Genomic DNA, 12,890 nt, shown 5'->3' with positions numbered 1-12,890 from the left:
GGGCCCTGTCCCGGGCGGGGGCGGGGGGGGGCCCGGGGCCGCCGCCCCGGGGCGCGGCGGGCGGGTCCGGGTCCGCGCTGCCCGGGGGGGCCCCGCCGCCGCCGCCGCCCCGCCCGCCCCGTCCCGCCCCGGCCCCGTCCCGCCCCGGCGGCCCCGCGCCAGGTGCATTCCCCCCGCCGCGCCCGGGCACGCCGCAGCCGCCGGGCCCTGCGAGCCGGCCGCGGAGAGGAGCCGCGATGGACCGGGACCGGGACCGGCCCCGGGACCGGGCGCTGCTGCTGCTGCTGCTGCTGCTGCTGCTCCGCGCCCCCGCGCCCGGCTCCGCGCAGGCAGGTGAGCACCGGCCCCGGCAGCGTGCGGGGATCCTGGCGGGACCGGGGGAAGCGGGGCTGCGCGGCGGAGGCGGGCACCGGGGGGGCGCGGAGGTCCCGGGACGGGCGGCGGGACCGGGAGCGCTCGGGGGGTCCCGGGGGTCCCGATTCTGCCGGTGCCGGATCCCGATCCCGGGGTGCGTCGCCGGACCCCCCGTCCCGATCCCCAGCGCTGCGACCGGGGAGACCCCGACAGCCCCGGGGGCACCGGGACCGGCAAAGCCTCCCGGGCTGCGGCTCGGCCGGGGCTCGGTCCCCCCCCTCCCGGGGCTCGGTCCCCCCCCTCCCGGGGCTCGGTTCCCCCCGGGCAGAGGCACCTGCGCCCCCCGCAGCTGCCGGGGATAATTTTAGGCTGCGGGGGCCGGGACCGGCCGACGCCCCCGGCACCGGGCCAGGGCAGGGGGGGACCCCGGGGGTCCCCTGCGAGGAGACCCGGTCGCCGCCGCCCCAGGCCCCCCGCGCCCCGGCCGGGGAAGCGGGGCCGCTCCCGGAAGGGCTGGCTTCACCCGGGAGTTGTTTTTCTGCCCCAAGAGGAAAACGGCGAGGGCTGGACGCGAAGGTGGGGCCGGCGTCGCCCGCCCGCACGCCCAGGTGTGGGGGCCGCGCTGGCAGCACGCGGGGGGCGCGCCCGTCCCCTCGGCGCCTCCGCCGCGCCATGTGCCGCCGGCGACGCCTCGGGCTGCCGCACGCGGGGGTCCGGCGCAGCCGGGGGCCCGGCCGGCGCGGGGGTCCCGCTGGCTCCCACCCCGGCACCCGCAGGTGCCCGGCGCCGGCATCGGGGCGAGCGGGACCAGCTCCGCTCCCCCCAGGCCCCCCGGCCCCGTCTCAGAGCCCCTTTGTTCGGGGCCGGGGTCCGGCCCCGCGGCATCGGCCGCCCCGCGCACACAGACCCCCTTTGTGCCGCCCGCGGGGCCGAGGGCAGGAGGTCGGGGCTGCGCCCCCCCGCCCGCGTCCCCCGGTGCTATTCCTGGCGGCGGGGGCCGGGGGGCCGCGGTGGCGCGGTGGCACGCGGCAGATAGCGGGCGACGTGCCGGAGCTGCCGGCGGGGCCCCGCGCTGATAACGCCCAGCCACGACGCCGCGACGGCGCCCGGGGGGCCCCGGCCCTCACCCCCCCGCGGGCAGGTGCACCCCGGGGGCCGGGCGCCCGCAGCCCCCCGCGCCTCGGTTTGCCGGGCGCCGGCGCCGAGGGGGGTCCCGGGCTCCGGTGGGACCCTTCGAGCAGCCGTTAATGATTCACCAGCGTCGCCCGACAGCGCTGCTCGTTCCCGGCCACGGGGGTCCCACGGGGGCCGGATCCTGCGCCCCGGCAGCCTGGGGACCCCCAAACAGGCTCCGGCTGCCCCAGCTCCCCCTGTTGTTTCCTGGGGGTCCCAGCCCCCTCTCTCTGGGCCCCACTGTGCCCATCCCCAGGGCGTCGGGGCTGGGGGCCGTGCCCCAACGCAGCTGGGACCTTTTTATAGCCCCTTCCCTATTAAAATAGCCGGGGGCGGGGGCGGGGGGAGCGCAGGCTGCGGCTGCGGGGGGGGGGGCTGGCCCCGCGCCCCTTCCCGTGTGCGCACCGAGCTGCCCGTTCTCTGCGGCCGCCCCCGGGAGGGGGCTCGGGCCCTTCTCTGCCCCCGCACCGGGGCCGGACAAAGCTGCCATTTACCCGCCCGCGGCCCCCCCGCGCCGCGCCTGAGTCACGTCTGCGCTGGGCCGGGGGGGCTGCGCCCCGCTCTGCCCCCGGGGTGCCGGCTCTCCCGCCGCTTTCGGGGGGCTCGGCCTCCCCCCGGCCCGCTCGCCACAATCGCCCCTTTGTGCGGCTGCGGGGAGGGGGCCGCATCCTGCCCGCGCACAAAGGGGCCCTGTCCGCCCTGGCGCGGGGGGGCCGCGCAGTCGTTAACCCCGGGGCCCCCTCGGTGCCCACCCCCTTCCCGGGCTCTGGGGGACCCCCGCGTCCCGGCCCCCTGGCCCCCAGCCCGGACCCGGGCGTCGAGGCGGGATGGGCTGCGCCAGCAGCCGGGTCCGAAGTCCGGGCGTCGCGGGCGTGCCGTGCGGGGGCCATGCCTGCAGCGCCCGCCTTGCGCAACCCTTGCCCGGCCGGTTTGGGCGCCGCGCAGGGGAGGGGAGGGTGGGGGAGCACCCGTCACCCCCCGCCCCGGGCACCGCCACCCCCCGGCGGGGACAACGCGGGGGACGATGGGGGGGCACCGCTGTGGCGGGGACAGGGACACCGTGGGGGCACCGCCATGGCCAGTGTGGGGGGACACATGCCATGGGGGGGACAGGGACACTGTGGAGGGCAGGGGGGGACGTGGCCAGCGCGGGAGGGACAGAGCCACCATGGGGGGACATGGCCACCGTGGGGGGACGTGGCCATGGCCATCAAGGGCAGGACGTGGCCAGTCTGGGGGGGGGAGAAGGAGCCCACGGAGGACGTGACTATGGCCACCAAGAGGGGGACGTGGGGGTGCAGAGCCGCGGCGCTGTGGTGGCAGCGGGGGACAGGGTGCTGTGCCCGCAGTGTGCGCGGGGACGCTGAACGGGCTGAGCGTGACGGGGGACGCCCAGCACCAGTACCAGACGCTGCACAAGATGTACAACAACTGCGAGATCGTGATGGGCAACCTGGAGATCGTCCTCATCGACCACACACAGGACCTCTCCTTCCTGCAGGTGAGCGGGGGCACGCGGGGGACGCAGGGGTCCGCAGGGGTCCGCGTCCGCTAGGCTGACGCGTGCTGCCGCCCCGCAGACCATCCGGGAGGTGACGGGCTACATCCTGATCGCCATGAACGTCTTCGCCTCGCTGCCGCTGCAGAACCTGCGCGTCATCCGCGGGACCCAGTTCTACGAGGAGAAGTACGCGCTCTTCGTCCTGCTCAACTACAACCCCAACACCACCCACGCCCTGCGCCAGCTCGGCCTCAACCAGCTCACAGGTGGGACCCCGCGCCGCCGCGCCCCCCCGCGCCCTGGCACCCCCCCCGGAGCCGTGCCGTCCCCTCCGGGTCCCCGCCACAGACTGGTGCCACCCCCTGCGCGCCCTGGGGCCACGCTGTCCCCTCTGCGGTCCCCATCCCGGAGCGGTGCCGTCTCCCCGCGCTCCCCGTTCTGGAGAGGTGCTGTCCCCTGCTGCGTCCTGGTGCCCATCCCAGAGTGCTGCTGTCCTGCCATGGTCCCCATCTAGAGTGGTGCCACCGCCCCGTGCATCCCGTGGTTCCCATCCCGGAGCAGCACTGTCCCCCCGTGGTCCCCATCCTGCAGCAGTGCTGTCCCCTGCTGCGTCCTGGTGCCCATCCCAGACCAGTGCCATCCCCCTGTGGTCCCCATCCTGCAGCGGTGCTGTCCCCACTGTGTCCCGGTCCCCATCTAGAGCAGTGCCACCCCCCTGTGCACCCTGGGGCCACGCTGTCCCCATCCCAGAGTGGTGCTGTCCCCACCGCGGTCCCCATGCCGGAGCGGTGCCAGCTCCCCGTGGATCCCCCCCCAGCACGGTGCCGTCCCCTCCCCACGCTCGCGGTGCCGGGCAGGGCCGGGGGGCCGCAGCCCTGTTGCCCACCGGCCGCCCCCACAGAGATCCTGGCCGGTGGCGTCTACATCGAGAAGAACGCGCAGCTCTGCCACGTGGAGACGGTGGAGTGGCGGGACATCATGCGGGACCCCCGCCTGGAGCCCGTCGTGGGGGACAACGGCAAGGCCTGTGCGTGGGGGCGCGGGGGGCCCCGGGCGGGGGGGGCTGGGGGTGGCACCCCCGGCTCTGGGGGTGACCCCGCTGCGCTCCCCCGCAGGCGCCCCGTGCCACGAGAGCTGCGGTGGGCACTGCTGGGGGCCCGGCCCCGAGGACTGCCAGAAACGTGGGTACCGGGGGGCCGGGGGGGCCGGGGCCGGGCCCCCCCGCCGCTCACCCCCGCCTCCCCGCAGTGACGAAGACCATCTGTGCCCCCCAGTGCAACGGGCGCTGCTTCGGGCGGGCGCCCAACGAGTGCTGCCACGAGGAGTGCGCGGGGGGCTGCACCGGCCCCCTCCAGACACACTGCTTCGTACGTCCCCCCGCGCAGCAGCCCGCTCTCTGTCCGTCTGTCTGTCCGTGCGTCCCCCTGTCTGCCCGCCCGCCCGCGTGTCCGTCTGTCTGCCTCCGGTGGGGAGGGAGCTCATCCGTGCGCCCCCCGGGGCAGGCACAGGGGGATGCTGCCTGTGCGGGGTGGGGAGGTATCTGTCCGTCTGTGCACGCGTCCGCCTGTGTGGCCATCTGTCTGTGTGGCCATCCATCCGTGTGTCTGTCCGTCTGCCCCCCCACGGGAGGGATCTCAGCCCCGGGGCGGGCGCAGGGCGATGCTGTCCCTGCAGGGCGAGAGGCGTCCGTGCGTCCCGGTGTCCGTCTGTGCGTCCCGGTGTCCGTCGGTCCGTGTGGCCGTGCCTCCCCCCACCCGTCACCCCTCCGTCCCGCAGGCCTGCCGGCACTTCAACGACAGCGGGGCGTGCGTGCCGCTCTGCCCCCAGCCCCTCATCTACAACAAGCTGACCTTCCAGCTGGAGCCCAACCCCGACACCAAGTACCAGTACGGGGGCATCTGCGTCCGGAGCTGCCCGCGTGAGCCGGGGCGCAGGGGGGCCCGGGGGGCTCAGGGGGCCGGGGGCCGGGGGCCGGCAACGGGCTCTAACCGCGAGGGTCTCCCCGCAGACAACTTCGTGGTGGACCAGAGCTCCTGCGTCCGCGCCTGCCCCAACGACAAGATGGAGGTGGAGAAGAACGGGCTGAAGATGTGCGAGCCCTGCTCGGGGCTGTGTCCCAAGGGTAGGGGGCTGGGGGCCTGGGGGGCCGGGGGGCTGCGGGATGAGCCCTCACCGTCCCCATCCCGCAGCCTGCGAGGGCACCGGCGCCGGCAGCAAGTACCAGACCGTGGACTCCAGCAACATCGACACCTTCGTGAACTGCACCAAGATCTTGGGCAACCTGGACTTCCTCATCACCGGCCTGGAGGGGTGAGGCCCGGGGGGCCGGGGGGTGGCGGGTGCAGCCCCCGCCCCGGCTGACGGCTCCGGCTCCGCAGGGATCCCTGGCGCAACATCTCGGCGCTGGACCCCGAGAAGCTGAATGTTTTCCGGACGGTGCGGGAGATCACGGGTGAGCAGCGGGGCTGGGGGAGGCCGGGACCCCCCGGGGCCACCCTGACCCCGGCCCTGTCCCCCCCCCAGGGTACCTGAACATCCAGTCCTGGCCCAAGCACATGCACAACTTCAGCGTCTTCTCCAACCTCGTCACCATCGGGGGACGGAGCCTGTACAAGTGAGTTCCCGTCCCCGCAGCCCCCGACCTGGCATCTCACGGTCCCCTTCCGCGTGTCCCGCATCCCCCTGTTGTCCCCCATCCCTGCATCGGCCCGTCGTCCCCCATCCCTGCATCCCTCTGTCGTCCCCTGTCCCTCCATCCCTGCGTCCTGCACATCCCTGCATCCCCCCGTTGTCCTCCATCCCTGCATCCCTTGTCCCTGCACGTCCCTGCATCCCTTGTCCCTGCACGTCCCTGCATCCCCTGTCACCCCCATCCCTGCACGTCCCTGCATCCCCCGTTCCCACGTCCCTGTCCCTGCCCGTCCCTGCGTCCCCTCGGGTTGGCGGGTGCCCCCCGGCTCTCGCAGCAGCCGCCCCCCGCCCTGACGCCCTCCCTGCAGCCGGGGTTTCTCCCTGCTGATCATGAAGAACGAGAACGTGACGTCGCTGGGGCTGCGCTCGCTGCGGGAGGTGAGCGCGGGCAGGGTCTACATCACGGAGAACCGCCAGCTCTGCTACCTCCACACCGTCCAGTGGGCAGCCCTGAGCCGCCGCCGCGCCGACCTCGACATCCGCAACAACAAACCCCGCAGCAAATGCCGTGAGTGGGGCCGGGGCCGGGGGGCCGGGGGGGGCAGGACCCCGCGCTGAGCCCCCTTCCCTCCCTGCAGAGCAAGAGGGGAAGGTGTGTGACCTGCTGTGCTCCGCCGAGGGCTGCTGGGGCCCCGGCCCCGCGCAGTGCCTGTCCTGCCGCCACTACAGCCGCCGCGGCGTCTGCGTGCCCACCTGCCACTTCACCCAGGGGTGAGGGGGGCGCGGGGGCACCGGCGGGAGATCGGCTCCAGGACGGGCACGGGGAGCAGGGTTTATCCCAGCATGGGCACGGGGAGCAGGATCGATCCCAGGGTGGGCAGCGGGGGCAGCACCGGGGTGGGATGGACCCCGGGGGGGTCCGGTCCTGGGGTGGGATGGACGCTGCGGCGGGCGTCAGGGTGGGATGGGCGCTGGGGTGGGACTGAGCCTGTGGCGGGTGGGCGCTGGGGTGGACCCCGGGGTGGGCGCTGGCGTGGGCTGGGACACTGGGCGCTGGGGTGGGCCGGTGACCCTGCCTTGTCCCCGCAGGGAGACGCGGGAGTTCGCCCAGGGGGGCGAGTGCTTCGAGTGCCACCCCGAGTGTGAGCGCATAGAGGGCAACGTCACCTGCAACGGCTCGGTACGGCCCGGCCGGGGACCCGCGGCGGCGACGGCGACGTCCCCGCGGGTCCTCACGTGCCCTCCCGCCCCGCAGGGAGCCGACACCTGCACCCGCTGTGCCCACTACCGGGACGGGCCCCACTGCGTGGAGAGCTGCCCCGAGGGCATCCTGGGCGAGCGCGGCCCCATCTACAAGTACCCCGACGCCAGCCGCGAGTGCCGGCCCTGCCACGAGAATTGCACCCGCGGGTGCGCCGGGGTGGGGGGCTCGGGGGTCCGGCCGGAGGGGGGGGCTGCCCGCGCCCCATCTCACCCCCCACCCGTCTCCGTCTCCGCAGGTGCCTGGGGCCGCTGCTGCAGGACTGCCTGGGGGAGGCCCTGCCCGTCTCCAGGTACTGCGGGGCGGGGGCTGTGGGGGCCCCAGGGTGCTGCCGGGCTGCGCCGGGCCATGCCGTGCCCTGCCCTGGTGCCATGCCGTGCCGTGCACCGGTGCGCTGTGCCGTGCCCCGGTGCGCTGTGCCGTGCTGCATGGTGCCAAGCTGTGCCACGCTGCACCGTGCCGTGGCATGCCCTGGTGTGCCTTGCTGTGCCGTGCCCTGGTGCGCTGTGCCGTGCTGTGCCGTGCCTCACCATGCCTTGCCGTGCCAGGCTGCGCCATGCCCTGGTGTGCCGTGGCATGCCGCGCTGTGCTGTGCCGTGCTGCACCATGCTATGTTGCGCCATGCCGCGCTGCGCTGTGCCGTGCCGCCCTGCGCCGGGGCCTTTCCCTGCCCCCGTGGGCTCTGGGGGACCCCCTGCCCCGGCCGTGCCACCCTCCTGCCGTGCGCGCCCGCGGGTGCCGAGCCCTGCCCGCGCCGCCCCCGCCAGCCCCAGGGTTGGGGCGCGTGCCGCCCCCGCGGCGGGCAGGGCCGTGGGAAGCACGGGGGGAGCGGCAGCGGCGGCGGGCCAGGACCTGCCGGCACCGGGAGCTCAGCCCCAGCCTCTTCCTGCGCCCAGGAAAACACCAACGGTGATCGCGGTGATGGTGGTCGGGGGGCTCTTCCTCTCCTGCTCCTGCGTCCTCCTCGCCCTGCTCTACTGGCGGGGCAAGAAGATCCAGAAGAAGCGGGCGATGCGGCGCTACCTGGAGAGGGGGGAGGTGAGCGGGGCAGCCGCGCCCGGGGGTCCCGCTGCCGTGGGGAGCCAGGCGGGAGCAGGGGGGAGCCCCGGGGCCACGGGGAGGGGGTTCGGAGGCAGGAGGGGTGGGGGACCCGTCCCCATCCGTCCCTGTCTGTAGCCGTCCCCAGCCCTTTCCAGCCCTGTTCCTGTCCCCATCCGTCCCCATCCCAGGTCCCCATCCCAGGTCTCCATCCCCATCCCTCTCTGCTTCCGTCCCCATTGCTCTCCCTGCTCTGTCCCCGTCCCCATCTCCGTCTCCCGCCGGCAGAGCCTGGAGCCGCTGGACCCCAGTGAAAAAGCCAACAAGGTGCTGGCCCGCATCTTCAAGGAGACGGAGCTGAAGCGGCTGAAGGTGCTGGGCTCCGGCGTCTTTGGGACCGTGCACAAGGTGAGTGGGGGGCTCGGCGAGGGGCTCAGCCGGGGCTGGGCACAGGGCTCACCAGGGCATCCCGTCCCCCCAGGGAATCTGGATCCCCGACGGGGACTCCATCAAGATCCCAGTGAGCATCAAGGTGATCCAGGACTGGAGTGGGCAGCAGTCCTTCCACGCTGTCACCGACGTAAGTCCGGGGGGGCACGGGCCGGATCCTGCTCCTCGGGAGGCCGCCGCGGGCGGCGGGGGGGCTCAGCCACGGCTGACGCTGCCCCCGCAGCACATGCTGGCCATCGGCAGCCTGGACCATGCCTACATCGTGCGGCTGCTGGGCATCTGCCCCGGCCCCCAGCTGCAGCTGGTGACGCAGCTCCTGCCGCTGGGCTCCCTCCTCGACTACGTCCGCAAGAACCGCGACAGCATCAGCCCCCAGCTCCTGCTCAACTGGTGCGTCCAGGTGGCCAAGGTGAGTCCCCGGGGTGAGGGGGGTCCCCGCTGCCCCCCGGCCCCGCTGACGCCCCCCGCCCCCAGGGCATGTACTACCTGGAGGAGCACCGCATGGTGCACCGCAACCTGGCCGCCCGCAACGTGCTGCTCAAGTCCCCCAGCCAGGCTCAGGTGGCCGATTTCGGCATCGCCGACCTCCTCTACCCCGACGACAAGAAGTATTTCTACAATGAGGTCAAGGTGGGCGCCTGGCGGGGACCCCCGCGTCCCCCCTCTGCCATCGGGCACCCCCTCCCTGCCCCGCGTGCCCGGTACCTCCTGCGTCCCCTCCTCTCCATGGCCCCGTACCCCCACCACCCAGGGATGTCCCATCCCCTCATGCCCCCTGCCCCGTGGGGCGTCCCCCCGCCTGTCCCCACGTCCCCCCACACCCCACCTTTCCTCGCAGACGCCCATCAAGTGGATGGCGCTGGAGAGCATCCACTTTGGGAAGTACACGCACCAGAGCGACGTCTGGAGCTACGGTGAGCGCTGCGCCCCCGGCCCCCGGCCCCGCCAGCCCCACGGGGCTCACGGGGACTGTCCCCGCAGGCGTGACGCTCTGGGAGATGATGACCTTCGGGGCTGAGCCCTATGCCGGGATCCGGCTGGCCGAGGTGCCCGACCTGCTGGAGAAGGGCGAGCGGCTCTCGCAGCCCCAGATCTGCACCATCGACGTCTACATGGTGATGGTGAAGTGTGAGTGCGGGGCCACCGCCCGCAGCCCCGACCCCAGGGAGGGTCCTGCTTCTGTCCCCAGCCCTGTCCCCATCCCCAGGGCAGGGTCCCAGCCTCATCCTCATCCCTGGGGCAGGGTCCTGCTCCTGTCCCCATCCCCGGAGAGGTCCCGCTCCTGTCTCCATCCCTGGGGAGGGTCCGGCTCCTGTCCCCAGCCTCATCCCCCTCCCTGGAGCAGGGTCCCATCCACGTCCCCGTCCCTGGAGCAGGGTCCCAGCCATGTCCCCATTCCTGGGGCAGGGTCCTGCTCCTGTCCCCAGCCCTGGGGCAGAGTCCCGGCTCAGCCCCTGCCGTCACCCCAGGCTGGATGATCGACGAGAACATCCGTCCCACCTTCAAGGAGCTGGCGAACGAGTTCACCCGCATGGCCCGCGACCCTCCGCGCTACCTGGTGATCAAGGTGAGCACGGCCCCCCCGGCCCCCCATCCCCGGCCCCGCAGCCCCTGACGCAGCCGTCCCTGCAGCAGGAGAGCGGGGCCGCGCCCCCCGCCGAGCCCCCTACCCTCAGCGACAAGGAGCTGGATGACATGGAGACGCTGGAGCTGGAGGAGGAGGAGGAGGAGCTGGACGCCTCCTTCGGCCTCGCCACTGGGCTCTACCCCCAGCGGCCACGGGGCAGCTGCACCCGGGTGAGACCCCGCCGTCCCCCCGGGTCCGGGGGCTCTGGGGCTGGGTCCTGGACATGGCACGGGGCAGGGTGGGGGCTCGGGGTCCTGGGACGTGGCACGCGGTCTCCCAGCCCCATTTCCCCACGCAGGTGGGACGCGGGGCTGACCCGCGGGACCCCCTGCCCCGGCGTCCCCTCGGAGCCCCGGCGGGACCCGCGCCCCGTTCCCGCAGCGGGGTGGGGGGGTCCCAGCCCCTGTGTCCCCCCTGCTGGGTGTCGACCCTCCGTGTCCCCCCGCAGAGTCCCAGCCTGCTCAGCCCCCCGGCCGGCTACATCCCCATGAACCAGCCTGGCCTCGGCAGCGGCCGCCAGGTACCCGCGGGGTGGGGGGCGAGGGGTGCTGGGGGGTGGGGGGATGGCTGGGGGTGGGGGTGCTATGAGGGTGGCCACGGGGTGCCAGGGCGGGGGGGGCAAAGCGGTGGTCGTGGGGCGGTGGGAGGTGAAGCGGTGGCTGGGGGGAGGGGGGCTGGGGTCTGCAGGGGTGCCCCCCCTCAGCCCCGTGTCCCCCAGGGCGGCGGGTGCCGGCCGCCACGGCGCAGCCGTCAGGAGTCCCTGGGGCGGACGGTGTCGGAGTCGTCGGAGGGCCGGGGCACGGCCTCGGAGCTGGACCTGGCCGAGGGGGGGTCGCTGTCGGGGAGCCTCTGCCGCAGCCTGCGCTCACGGGGGGACAGCGCCTACCTGTCCCAGCGGGAGAGCTTCCCCCCGCCGCCCCCCAGCACCGAGGGCAGCGAGGAGGATGCCAACGGCTACGTCACCCCCAACTGCGCCGGACGGGGTGAGGGGCGCAGCCTGGGCGGGGGGGTCCCATCCAGGCAGGGGGCGGGGGTCCTATCTGTGCAGGCTGGGGGGGTCCCTCCCTGTAGGACCGGGTCTGGGGGCTCCCCCCGCCATGGGGTTGCAGGGAGCCCGTCCTCGAGGGGCGGTGGGCGCCGTCCCCACAGGGTTTGGGGTTAAGGGGTGGGGGCTCAGCCTCGTAGGGCTGGGGGCTCCTGTGTCTGTGGGGCGGGGGCAGCCTGGAGGGGGCCCGTCCCCAGGGTTGGGGGTGGGGTGACCCATTTGTACAGGGTTGGGGTTCATCTTTTAGGGGGTGAGGGTTGTGGGGTGGGATGACCCCGTCCATGGCCCAGATGAGACCCCCTGAACTTGGGACAGGCCCTGGGGGTGGAGGGGGGAGCCGGGGGGGGCCTGGCCTCTGTCTCACCCTCCCTTCGCAGAGCCAGACCCCGCCGGGGGCTCGGTGCCGGAGCCGGAGGAGGAGTACGAGTACATGAACCGCCAGCCCGGGGGTCCCCCGGGAGCCCCCCCGCCCCGGCCGGCCTCGCTGGAGGAGCTGGGCTACGAGTACATGGAGGTGGGCTTGGAGCCGGGGGCCCCCCCGGGCGCCCCCCCGGGCCGGGGGCAGGAGGAGGAGGACTATGAGTACATGAACAAGCAGCCGCGGCTGAGCCGCTCGCTGGGCAGCGTGGCCGGGGGGCCGGGACCCCGGCAGGAGGGCGGCCCCCCCCGGCACGACGGCTACACCGACATGCGCCCCGGTGAGGCCGCCCCGGCCACCGAGGAGGAGCAGGGCTACGAGGAGATGGAGGCGGTGCTGGCCCCCCGTTGTCCCGGCTGCCGCGCCCCCCCCGGGCCCCCCGCCCCCTGCATGAAGCCCCTGCGGAGCCTGGAGGCTTCGGACTGTGCCTTCGACAACCCCGACTACTGGCACAGCCGCCTCTTCGCCAAGGCGGACGCCCAGCGGACGTAGGGGCCCCCCCGGCCCCCGCTGGCGCCCCACTGCCTCCCGGCCCCCCCCGGGGCTGTTTACACTGGATATGAAGGATCCCCCCTCGGGGCACGAGCCAAAGCTGCAGCGCGGGCAGGGGGCCGAGGGGCCGCGAGCCCCCCGGGGTGTACCCGCTCCCTGCCGCCCTTGCCAAAGCCTTTCCTGGGGCCCGGGGCTGGTGGGGCTGAGCCTGAGCAGCCCGAGCTGGGGTGGGGGCCAGCCCAGGCCCCCTGCAGAGGGGGGTCCCTGGGGCTCCGGACCCCTGGGGCCCCCTCCGTCTGTGCCCGACAGCTGCCCCCAGCTGAAGGTGCTCCCTATGCGCAGGGATGCAGGGTCGGTCCCTGTCCGGGACGGGGGGTCCCTACTGGGGGCCGAGGTCCCTGCCTGGGGTCGGGGGGTCCCTGTCTGGGGCTTAGGGTCCCTGCCGGGGGTCCCGGTGCAGGGCTGCCGTGGGGTGCCGCCAGGCGAGGCCGGCCGGGATGTCCGGGCAGGGACCCCAGACTCACTTTCAGGTTTCCCCATTCCCTGCTGGAACCGGTGAAGGGGCGGGGGTGCCCCCCGCTCCCCGGGGCGCTTAGAGGGGGTCCCCGGCCGGTGGCGGGGGGGCTGCCGTGCCCTGTCGGGGCCGGGGCCGGGGCCGGGCGGGCTCTGCGCAGCCGCCCCCGGAGAGTCCCGGTCCCGTGATGTTTTCACCCGGTTCCACGGGGGCTGCCCGGGGGGGGGGGGGGGGGCGCCCAGCCCGGACCCTGGATCGGGGCATCGCCCCCGGCCCCGGTGGTGGCCGCGCGCGTCGGTCGGGTCTGTAAATGCGGAATAAAGACAAAGCGAATCTGCCCGAAGCGATGGTGCCGCTGTTGGGGGGGGGCACGGGGGCGGGGGGGG

General features: G+C 74.7%; 1 protein-coding gene across 2 annotated transcripts; it reads left to right on the top strand.

Moving 5' to 3' along the window:
• Nucleotides 1-185: 185 nt before the first annotated feature.
• On the top strand, nucleotides 186-12,719 carry ERBB3 (erb-b2 receptor tyrosine kinase 3). 2 transcript variants are annotated; one of them, XM_087771662.1, is made up of 28 exons: nucleotides 186-333; nucleotides 2,877-3,028; nucleotides 3,108-3,294; nucleotides 3,930-4,055; nucleotides 4,144-4,209; nucleotides 4,277-4,395; nucleotides 4,805-4,946; nucleotides 5,037-5,150; nucleotides 5,218-5,338; nucleotides 5,407-5,480; nucleotides 5,552-5,642; nucleotides 6,028-6,227; nucleotides 6,298-6,430; nucleotides 6,749-6,839; nucleotides 6,915-7,069; nucleotides 7,159-7,212; nucleotides 7,817-7,958; nucleotides 8,247-8,366; nucleotides 8,440-8,538; nucleotides 8,632-8,817; nucleotides 8,883-9,038; nucleotides 9,247-9,322; nucleotides 9,390-9,536; nucleotides 9,878-9,975; nucleotides 10,044-10,205; nucleotides 10,484-10,555; nucleotides 10,754-11,018; nucleotides 11,458-12,719. In XM_087771662.1, the coding sequence occupies exons 1-28, from the start codon at nucleotides 237-239 to the stop codon at nucleotides 11,988-11,990; spliced, it is 3,978 nt and encodes a 1,325-aa protein (XP_087627788.1). In that variant the 5' UTR covers nucleotides 186-236; the 3' UTR covers nucleotides 11,991-12,719. The 2 variants fall into 2 exon arrangements, with proteins under 2 accessions (XP_087627788.1, XP_087627787.1); XM_087771661.1 differs by having other exon boundaries at nucleotides 10,041-10,205.
• Nucleotides 12,720-12,890: the final 171 nt, after the last annotated feature.

Source organism: Nipponia nippon, unplaced genomic scaffold, assembly GCF_047370975.1.
Source record: "Nipponia nippon isolate SJK-2023a ecotype South Korea unplaced genomic scaffold, ASM4737097v1 scaffold_35, whole genome shotgun sequence".
Classification (NCBI taxonomy): Eukaryota; Metazoa; Chordata; class Aves; order Pelecaniformes; family Threskiornithidae; genus Nipponia; species Nipponia nippon.
The sequence above is the reverse complement of the archived record's forward strand: the minus strand, read 5'-3'. Positions and strand labels throughout refer to the sequence as shown.

Bases quoted from the DNA above. Each gene is read 5' to 3' on its own strand.
- ERBB3 (XM_087771661.1), top strand. From the start codon at position 237: ATGGACCGGGACCGGGACCGGCCCCGGGACCGGGCGCTGCTGCTGCTG. The intron at 5,643-6,027 runs GTGAGTTCCCGT...CCCTCCCTGCAG, and splicing joins GGGGGACGGAGCCTGTACAA to CCGGGGTTTCTCCCTGCTGA. The intron at 9,537-9,877 runs GTGAGTGCGGGG...CCGTCACCCCAG, and splicing joins CTACATGGTGATGGTGAAGT to GCTGGATGATCGACGAGAAC.